Here is a 10,341-nt window from a genome sequence, read left to right on the forward strand (position 1 = left end):
CCACCCCAGCCCACCCCACCCCAGCCCATCCCATCCCATCCTGCCCAGTCCCATCCCGTCCCGTCCTGACGGCCACGCTGGCGGGGCGAAGGGGATCCCCGGGCACGCACTGGCAGAGGCTCAGCCAGGCCGTGGGGGCTCCCGGCCTCTCACCCGCCTCCCCGCGCTCGCTGCTCCGGTGGCGAGGAGCAGTCCCGGCCCTGCTGGAGCAGGGAGCTGGACCGCTCACCCCAGCCAGGGGTTTGGCCAGCAGCGAGCGCTGAGGCTGGGAAGCGGTGGCCCTCGCCCAGTCGCCCTTGGGACATTCCCTGCTCCCGCCCATTGCTTTACCGGCAAGCTGCCGGCGCGCTGCGGGGTGCAGCGGTGCACCGACCACAGCATCCGCCGGGACGCCTGGCGCTGCCGGGCCGCGGGGACACTGCACAGACGACCGTCCCGCCGGCCAGCAAGCCGGAGAGTCGGCCCGTGTCCTGGCTTGTCCCAGAGCACCCGGACACCGGAGGGAAGGAAGCGCCCGGCTCATGCGGTGTTTCGGGAACAGCCGCCGCAGCCTGTGCCGCAGGGCAGCAGTGACCCCGCCGCTGTGCCTCAGTTTCCCCAGCGCCGAGCACGCTCCCCAGCTGGAGCCCCGGGCTCCCGCGACTCCGCCAGCGGGGACGCATCGCACATCAGGACTCAATTAATCGCAGGAATTGTTTTGTGAAATACCAGACCCTTACAGCACACTGATATTAGGAACATATTTGATTTGCATTGCCGCTTGTCAGGCTTTTCTCTCTCTCCCCCTCTCCCCCTTCCTCTCTCTCCGCTGCTCAGACAGGAGACTTGGCCGGGGTGGAAATTCCCCAGCGCAAAGCTGAACCAGATGCTTGCCGGGGGCCTGGCGGGCTGCGGTGCCGCCCGGCGCGGCCGAGCCGGGACGCGTTCACCTGCTCGCCCGCCGGCGCCCCCACGAGCCCCCAGACAAGCAGACCCAGAGCACCTTTTATTCTTTTTTTAATTATAATCCAAATCGTAACACAGCCGTAAAATGCCCCTAACAATGTGGAGTAGGAAATGCGTATGTCCCCATAGCGTCTGCCTCAGGAATCAGAACACAATCATACAAAAATAGAAAATACAGTATTTATATATATATATATATTTTATATATATATATATGGTATTTATATAAAGGCAATAGTTCCTTGGTGTCAGAGACGAGATGGTATTTACACAGGTCGCGAAACACACACAAAATGAGAGAGGAGTAAAAATAAATACAGACGGTGCGGACAGAGCGGGGGCTCGGGGAGGCGAGCGGGGGCCAGGCAGTGCCCCGCACCGGCCCCGCTGCGCCCGGGCTGCGGGAACGGACGGAGGCGGCTCGGCGCGTCGGGACTCGGCCAGTCCCGAACCACCGGCCCCCAGGGCCTGGCCCGCGGGACCTTGGCTCCCTCCCCGGGGCATCGGCTCCCACGAGGGGTGCAAGCCGGCTTTGGACGTGCCTGGGAAACCTAAGCTAAAACCAGCTTCAACATATATATGTTAAAACTTTAGGAAAAAAATAGCATACATATATATATGTATATATATATATAAAAATATATCTATCTGTCTCAAATCTGATGCAGCCCTGAGCTGCGTTTCCTGCTGCTGGCAGCTGTGGCTGAATCCCTCCAGTGAAAGATAAAGCGTAGATTCCCACTAGACACCACGGGCCCGGCCAGAAACGTCAGCAGAGTACCAAGAATTCCATCCAAAAATAAATAGGCCCGGGGCTGCCGGCCAAGGACACGTGGTGCAGCGGGGGCCCGGTGCGCGGCGCCGCGCACACCCGCTCCCCGCGCGCCGGCAGCGGCACCGGCGGCGGCTCAGCGTGGGAGCAGCCCCGTGGCGGCTCCGGCTCGCTCCGGCGGCGGCGGGAGCGTCCACCCTTCCTCCCCGGCTGGCAGAGCGGAGAATCGGGCCCCCTGCGACTGCATAACATACACAGCTATAAATAAGGATCTTTTTATCTTAATAAATATCAGGTATATGGTTTGTACAATATACACATAATGCCCTCGTCTCCCGGATCCGGCCTCTCAGCAAGCAGGGATTCACACGTAGTTTTCCTCGGCGTTGTCCGTCTCCGGGGAGAGCTTGGCCGCAGCTGGAAACGGAGCCAGAGAAGGGGGAAAAGCAGAGAGAGGCTGAGCGAAGGGGCCGGCGAGGGCCGCCGCGGAGCGATGCTCCGGCGCCCCGGCAGAGGGGACCCCGTCGGCGTTGAGCATCCCATTCATCCCATCCCATCCCGTGCCGTGCCGTGGGCCCGGCCGCGCGACTCACCGGAGCAGCTCCCGTAGTGCCGCACGCCGATGGAGCGGCCCAGGTGGCAGGTGGCCCGGCGCAGGTGGCAGGCGGAGGGGTAGGTGACGTTGTTGTTGCCGCAGAGCGCATGGTCCAGGCTGGTGGGCTCGGGGCAGGGCGCCGTCCGGCACGTCACGCAGTGCGCGCTGCCCGTCTGGTCCACCACGCACGTGTGGGTCCCGGGGCACACCACGCTGGAGCAGGACTCTGCGGGGCGCAGGCGGCGGCACGGCTCAGCGCCCCGCGCGGGGCCGAGCCCCCGCAGCCCCGTGAGACCCCGGCGCCCTGCCAGCCCGGGGAGGTTTGGCCCCTGCCCGCCCCTCCTGCCTGCCGGGAAGCGGGAAGGGAGAGGAGCCGGAAAGGTCCAGAGCTCCATCCCGTCCCGCCGTTCCCAAGGCCGGGAGCCGGCAGGGACCCGCAGCCCGGGCTGCAGGACTGCACAGCGCTGCTGCCCCCGGGTTCCCGCGGGCTGGGGCCAGGAGCCCACGTGGCGCAGCCCGGCCGGTGCACGGGAAACACCGGCGCCCGGCACAGACCCCGCGCCCTACGGCCGGACCTGCCACTGCCCCCTGGACGCCGTAAACACTTTTGAAAGCCTTCCCTCCTCCTTCCCTTATTTTCCTCCCGGACTGGAAGGAGACTTGGCATCTGCAATTCCCAGTTTGCAACTCACATTTCTTGCCCCAAATTTTACTGTGCAGTCCAGGGCTTGACAGGCAAAGCATTTCAGAGAGGAGGGCTGGCAAAAATAATCATAATAATTCTGACAGTTCTTGGCAGGGCAAGGAGGATTACTGCTCTCTTTAACAGAACAACAAAAAAAGGGGCTTGATGTTTGTAAGTGACATTTTACGGACTGTTATTCTCCAGCCCGCGGCAAGGCTAAAACCCGGGTTACGCTGACGAGCGGCTCCAGCGACAGAGCTGCCCCGCGGCCCCGGCAGCCGGGACAGGCCACGCGGAGCCCCGGAAAAGGCCGGCGGCTGCCGCGAGAGCTCGGTGCCAGCACTGAGCTGCTCGAGGGCGACGCCGCGGCCGGCGGCTCGGAGGAACCTGCAAAGACGCCTGCAGCGGTGCCTCGCCGCCGCGGCTCCGGGAGCTGCAGGCGCCACGGGGGGATTGCTCCTCCCGGAGCGGGCTGCCCGGGGCAGGTTTATCCGGGGAGAGGCGGCTTCCCGGGGCGGGGGGAGCGGGGACGGCGTCCCGACGCGCTTCCTCTCTCTGTCGCAGGGGCTTGCAGCACCCCAGGAGGGCACCGAGCGCGGGCAATTCGGGGAGGCGCGTCGCTGCCAATGGGTCGCACGCGGGCGCAGCTCGGCCGGCGCCCACGCGGAGCCGGAAGCGGCGAGAGCAGGCGGGCGCGGGACGGGGGTGCGGGCGCGAACCTACTTTTGCATTTGCCCTGGTACATGACTTCGAGGTCGGGGTGGTCTCTGCACTTGGCGGTGAGCAGGTCGCACTCGTCGCGGTAGGTGTAGCCGTCGGAGCCGCACACCTGCAGCTTGTGGGGCAGGCTGGAGCAGTCGGGGGCGCAGGCGCACTGGGGGCGCCCGTGCTTCATCTTGCACACCTTGTCGGGGCCGCACACCACCCCCTCGCAGCTCTCTGGGGACAGAGCGACGGCGGCGCTGAGCACCGCGGCCGCGCCGGGGCCCCGCCGTGGGGCGCCCTGCCGGGGCCGTCTCCTGGGGGCGCGCGGCCCCCGCCGAGGCCGAGGCCGAGCCGTCCGGAGCAGCATCTGGATCTGCTCAGCTCCGCGAAGGAGCAGGTCGTTGGCTGCAGCTCGGAGCTGTCATCCAACACTTACCCCAGCCAGGGAGCTGGCCCTCGAATCGGCACCAGCTAATTCATTTCTATGTATTTATTCTTTGGAAGGAGACATTTCTCTCTCTTATGCAATGGAAAATCCGGCTCTGTAAGGCCCCAGATCCTCCAGAAGGAGCTGGGCTTTGCGAGTCGTCTGGGCAATCAGGAGCGCCGCTTTAATCAGACAATACCCAGCCCTGTTTCGCTCCGGGCCTCCGTGACTCGAACACGACAGCGGGCGGCAGCTCCGGCCACTGCCGGGTGGGGGGCGGACGAGACAGACGGCCGAGACAGACGGCCGCATTGTCCCAGGGGCCTTGGCCCGCGCCGGGCTTCAAAGGGCCCCTTGAGCGGCCGGGCGCGCGGCGGCGGCTCCCGGCGTCCCCCCGAGCGGGTGGCTTCCCTGGGCGGTCCCCAGCTCCGGGTGTGCAAGCAGCAGCTCTCCTCGGAGGGAGGCGCACAGGCATCCCAAAAGCCCCCGAGCGACTCTTTGCCCCTTAAACTCCCCAGCGGCTCGATGGGATGCAGGAAAGCCCCGGGGCAGGACGAAGACTCGGGGGTTTGGGGCTGCCTCTGGCTGTCGGGGACGGAGCCCCACGAACAGCGATGTGGGGTGGAAGCGGGGCAGGACAGAGAAGCTTCCCGAGACGGGGATTTGCCCCCGAGGCAGGAGGGATTCCCGCAGACAGGGCGTGTGCTGGGAAGATGCGCGCGGGGGGTCTGGAGAGCAAGAAGGGGGATTTCCCCGGAGAAGATGGGTCGTTTGGGGAGACAGTGGGGGTGGGGGTAGGAGGGGAAATTCCCCGTCTGCTTGGCCCAGCATTCCCAAGGGGAAATTCCCTGGTGGGAGACAGACTATTTCCTGCTTTCTTTCCTGATTTCCATAGCTGGGGCCTGCCCAGAGCGGGTCGGAGGGGAGAGGGAGCGCAGCCGGGGCGAACTCCTGGGAGAGGGCAGCTCCGGGGCTGGAGGCAGCGGGATAAGACCCCGGGATGGAGGCAGGCGGCCCCGGGGCTGCTGGAGACGGTGGGGTCCCGCCGAGCAAAACCCCTCCCAGCACCCCGGGCACAGCAGGGTCGATCCGACCGGACCGTCCCGGGGTCCTGGAGAGGGAGGGAGGCCATGGGTCCACGCAGCCGGGACCCAGCTCCGGCAGCCCGGCTCTCCTGCCCCAGCGGGTCCCGCCACAGGGACACCGCGTCCCCGGCAGCTGGAGGCAGGAATTTCGCCTCCCCGGCAGAGGAGCCCCCAGGGCCCGGCCAGCACCGTCCCCCTGCGCCGCGGCCAACCCGGCTGCTGGCGCGAGGGCTGGTGGCTGCAGCCCGCCTTATCCCGGAGTAACCCCTCCCGGCCCCGGGAGCACGAGCGCAGCTCCTCCCTGCCCTTTTCCAAGGCCTCCGGCTCGCTGGAGCCCGGCGGGGAGCGAGCAGCACCAGCTCCATCTGGACAGGACAGGCAGGGCGGGGAGGTGCCTCTCCCTTGGCCCAGCGCAGCAGCGTTCCCGCGGGTATCCCCACTCTGCTCCGCGCTGTCCCGGGGCTCCCCGCACACCCCGGCCCGGGACAGACCCCGGCCAGCCCCAGGAAAAGGGGCCTGGCGCTGCCCGGCGCTGGCACACGGGGGGGGCTCGAGGCCAGGGGCAGGTTTCGCCGGCCTTCACCCGCCGCAGGGTCAGGTCCGGGCCCCGCCGGGGAGCTGCGGCCAGCGGAGCTGCAGCCGGGGCGGTGCGGAGCGCCTGGAATAAGCTGTTTTGCCAAGAGCTTTTTTTTTTTTTTTTAAGCAAATAACGAAGTGACCTTCCAAAGACCTGCTCCTGACTACTGTGGTCAGCAGGTCCTCGAGCATGTTCTCTCAAGGCCACGCAAGTGTGGCTAGGGGATCTGTGCCTCTGGCGCGCTCCCGAACATCTGGAGGGCCTGGAACTCGCAGCTGGAGCGTTTCCATTTTTGGAGCTACCCGTTATATAAAGCCATTTCACACACACGCTTGGAGACGTGGGGAGGAGGAAGGGGGAGCGGAGGGGAAGAAAGAGATTTCTTCCTTAAAAATAAAGGAACTCCCCTTTGGCCAGATCTCGGAAGGGCACCAGGGAAACTGGGGACGGGGAGCCGGGTCACACAGCTCCGCGCCGCAGGGGAATAAGCAGATAAATACGCACAAAGCGAAGAGCCGCCCGGGGACAGCGGCTGCCCCGCGAGCCCGGCCCTGCAGGAGCATCTGCCCTGCGGCTGCGGGAACGCCAGCGGGGCGACGTCCCCGTGCCGCCCGCCCGCCGCGGGCTCAGAGCATCGTCCCCGAGAGCCGAGCTTGGCGCCGCCGCAGCCCGTCTGCGTGCGCAGGGACAGGGACGGGGAGCAAGGCTGCGCCCCACCGCCCTGCGGCATCGGCCCGCGGCGCCCTGCTCCCCGCGGGAGGAGCGCGGCCGCGGCAGCCCTCACCTTTGCAAGGGTGGCAGGTCACCAGCCCCAGGAAGCCCAGCAGGCTGATCTTGTTGCCGGGGTAGGTGTAGTTAGACCAGGCCACGTCCACGTTGCCGTTGGCACAGCACTCCTCCCACGTGACGCCCGTCTTCAAGATCATGGTGCATTTGGCCTCCTTGCCCTGCTGCAGCCAGCAGATCCCACCTGCGGGGAGGGCAGAGGATGAGGCGGCCTCGCGGCACCACGCTCCCCGCACAAGGGGGGCGGCAAAACCCCGGCCGCGGCCCCTTCGCGGCTGCAGTGCTCCCCAGCGGCGTCCCGCTGCCGGCCCCGCTGGAGCAGACACCCATGCGGGGACGAGCGGGTGAAGCGAGAGAGGCTCCGCGCCGGCTCCCACCTGCCCCGCACGGGCGGCTGCACCGGCCGTCGATGCAGCGCGGGGTTTTGCGGCACAGCGGCTCCGCAGCCCTTCACCGGCTTCCCAACACCACCGGCTGCAGGCCGCCCGGCTTCTCCCAGCCCACCGGGCTCCCAAGCTCTGCCCAGCCCCTGCGCCGGGACCGCACGGAGGCACCAGCTATCGCCTCGCCCAGGCGAGCGGAGCGCGGAGAGGACGGGGCAGAGCCGGGCTGGCGGCGCTCGCTGCAGGGCGAGGGCTTTGTGGCAGCCCCAGCGCCGGCAGGACCGGCCGCCCGCCGCCCCACGCGGGACCCCGGCACGCAGCGCCCTGGCAAGGAGCCGGCTGACGCGAGAATGGGGCACTTGACCGGGCCCCTGGGGACGGAGCCAGCCCATCGGCATCTGATCCCACTGAGTCAAAAGCCTGTTTGTTCCTTAACCTCATGAGCAAATCATTTCTTCTTTCTTTTTTCTTTTTTTTTTTTTTTTTTGTGAGTGATTCCTTTGCAATTTCCGCCTCTGCAAACCAGCCTCTTGTGACACTTATTTGGGTTTACGCTCTCATTAGCTGCATTTGAGGTTTGCTAAACGGGTAAAGATGCAAAGGGATGGGGGAAGGGCCAGATCCTGCCCTCAGGCTGGCGCGGGGCCGGAGCCGCTCCTCTCCGAGCTGCGGATCTGCCCTGCTCCGAAGCCGACGTCAGCACCAGCCTTGGAGCCCAGGTCCCCCATCCCCTCCCTCCCAGGGGCCCGATTTCAGTTTGGGCAAAAGCACAGGGCTCCCAGCACAGCCCTGCCATGGCCGGCGGCAGCTCCTTATGGAAACCATAGGAGCAGGCGCGGATGGAGCCAGCCCTCCCCGGCCCAGCGCCTTCGGGCTTCAAGAACCCGTGGTCCAGGCACCTCCAGGCCAGCCCGTCTCACTGCCACCCGCGGGTTTATCCTCCAAGAGTTTGGCTAACTGCTCTTTCAAGCCCATTTTCCCTCCACAATACCCCGTGGCCACGATTTCCGCCGCTGCACTGAGCTCCCAGGGGCTGTGTGCCACTTTCGGACCGCGCACTCACGGCACAGCTGCATGCACAGAGCAGCCCCGCTCCACGGACGGGCCCGACCCCACGCACCTCCCCAGCCGAGACCAGCCGCCGTGCGAACCCCAGCTCCGGCGCCTGCGTTCAGGGATGCCGGCGTGCGCGGGGCTGCGCTCTGCCCTGCCCGAGGAGCTGGGTCCATGCCGCGTCCTCTCTCACGCCCCTTCCACAGCCATTTAAGCCAGATGAAGGGCAGGCCCAGGACCTCTGCAGCAACATTTGCTGTTCTCTTGCTTTTCCCTCTCTTGGTTTCTCTTACAGGCTTGTTACAGAAGCTGCGTTTACAGGCTGAACATTGCAAACGATGCTGATGAAGGGGAGGCAGAGAGGCAAGGCATGGAGGAAACGGGAGGCGATCCAAAAAGCAAGCTAAGTGCCCCAAATGATGGGCCGAGCCATGCGCCTGGGTCTGTCCCCAGAAGCGTGCTGCGCAGCAAGCGGGAGTCGGGACACGCTCTGCCCTCTGCGCCGACAGCTTCCTCGGGGCACGGGAGCACCCGCGGGGGCTGCCGCACACGGCCGAGCCGGAGCGCCCCACTCCAGCCTCGTCCCCGAGCGGCTGCAGTCCCCCCTCCTCAGCAGCTCCACCCTGGCCCCAAACCTCTCCGCAGCATTCCCACGGGTGCCCGAGACCCACTGGGAGATGCCCTGCGGAGCAGAGCTGGCAGAGAGCCACAAAACCCATGAAAACACCCCAGGACATCCCAATGGCAAGGCATGTTGTGCCAGGAAAACCGGAGCCCGGATCCCAGGGGTGGCGGAGCCTGCTCCACCCGGGCCCCGGGATGGAGCCGTGCCAGCCCTCCCATGCTGCTCAAACTCAGTCCCAGCAAGAACCAGATGCCTCCCTGGCACTTCCAGTGCCCAGGAGATAGTTTTCAGTCTGATAACATGCAAACGGGGGTTTCTGGGATCTTTGGCTACTTTGAAATAGCTTCGTTCGCAGAATCATTTGCCAACAAAAAGTGGGTCAGCTGCTCGCGTGTTTTAAGAAAAACAAAAAAATTTCAAACCATACGAAGTCCCCCATCGCTGCCACGTATAGAAGTCTCCTGCCTTTACACCAGCGCCCGGGTTCATGCTAACAGGCAATTCCCATATTCCTTCTGCGCCTAGTGCTGCAAGGGAGCCCCAAAACGTTCGGCAGAAGTCACCTGGCAGGAGAGTTTGCAGAAGGAGCACTTCTCCCACCCAAATGGGTGCAGCAGTGCGCAGCCCTGCTCCACGCGCAGGCGATGCTCCCGGGAAAGCTGCCAGAGAGGATTTCTGTTCCGAAGGGGGACACGACCTGAGCAGCTCCAGGCGCCCAGCTCTCCCCTCCTGGCAGCGAGGGGGCTCCCGTACAAGGGGACGGGATCCGGGGTCCTAAGGGGCAGGAGCCCCCCAGGGACACCCTGCTCTGTAGGGGCCGGCGCAGCCCACAGCCGCAGCCCGTCCCCCTGCGGCGCGTGGGCTCCCCGCCACCTCGGCCGACCCGCGGAGCGAGGGACCTGCCCCAGCCGGGGCCGGCTGAGCTCTCCTGCCCCGCGAGCGGGACGGGGCTCCGGGATCCCACCCTTTTGGTCGCACTGGCAGCCCAATGAACGAGACCGCCGAGCTGGTGCCTCCAGCAGCGCCCGAAGGACCGGCTCCGGCTGGGGGTAACGCGGGGGGCTCAGGCCTGGGGCCCTTCAGCACTGACACGCGACCCGGGGAAGCAGCAAGCGGAAATCCTGTGGGCGGGGGCAGCGCTGAACGCGATCCCAGGGGTTAAAGCACCGCGAGGGGCTGGCAGGGCCCCCGGCACCCTTGGGGGCATCTCCTGCTAGCGCAGAGCCCCGGTCCCTGCCTGCGGGACGGAGGTGAGCACGGTCACGCAAGGGGGAAGACGAACCAGCGCTGCTGCGGGAGAAGCCAATGCTGGCAGGCAGCTGCTATGGCTCCGCAGGCTGAGTGGGACGCGGCTGCCGGAGCTCCGGCCGGGACAGGGGCCCGGGACAGGCTTCCCCACGGGAAAACGGCTACCGGAGAATACAGACGCTTCCCAAGCACCGCGAAAGCCACCAGCATCCGAACCGGGAGGGGCCCGAGCTGCAAACTCCCCACCCAAGCCGCGACCCGGCCACAGTGCCCGGTTCTGCCCGTCCTACGCCGGCGCGCAGCCCTGCGGCCCCAGGGCAGCGGAGAGCCCGCGGCGGGCGGCGACAGGCGAGCGGCAGCTCCGCCGCCTCCAGCCCCGAGCGGGCGGCACGGGACACCGAGCCCGGCTCTCCCGAGCGGGGGCACCCCGGACCGCTGCCGCCCCCGGCCGTGCC

General features: G+C 66.4%; 2 protein-coding genes across 9 annotated transcripts in view; one reads left to right on the forward strand and one right to left on the reverse strand.

Annotated features, from left to right (window-relative positions):
- Positions 1-944: 944 nt before the first annotated feature.
- Positions 945-8,839, reverse strand: FSTL3 (follistatin like 3). The gene is made up of 5 exons (XM_026082235.1): positions 8,081-8,839; positions 6,576-6,761; positions 3,721-3,936; positions 2,311-2,538; positions 945-2,134 (listed from the first exon to the last, which is right to left on the reverse strand). The coding sequence occupies exons 1-5, from the start codon at positions 8,748-8,750 to the stop codon at positions 2,082-2,084; spliced, it is 1,353 nt and encodes a 450-aa protein (XP_025938020.1). The 5' UTR covers positions 8,751-8,839; the 3' UTR covers positions 945-2,081.
- Positions 7,760-10,341, forward strand: part of RNF126 (ring finger protein 126) — a 28,392-nt gene continuing 25,810 nt past the window's right edge. For all 8 annotated transcript variants that reach the window (XR_003256087.1, XR_003256086.1, XR_003256084.1 and 5 more), the window contains exons 1-2: positions 7,760-8,129; positions 8,839-8,840. Coding sequence is in view for 4 of the 8 variants with exons in the window: in XM_026082232.1 (XP_025938017.1) it covers positions 7,775-8,129; positions 8,839-8,840 (357 nt within the window). In the remaining 4 variants the exon portion in view is untranslated. The remainder of the gene's footprint in view (positions 8,130-8,838; positions 8,841-10,341) is intronic.

The sequence above is a fragment of the Apteryx rowi genome, unplaced genomic scaffold (assembly GCF_003343035.1).
Source record: "Apteryx rowi isolate R43461 unplaced genomic scaffold, aptRow1 scaffold_570, whole genome shotgun sequence".
NCBI classification, from domain to species: Eukaryota; Metazoa; Chordata; class Aves; order Apterygiformes; family Apterygidae; genus Apteryx; species Apteryx rowi.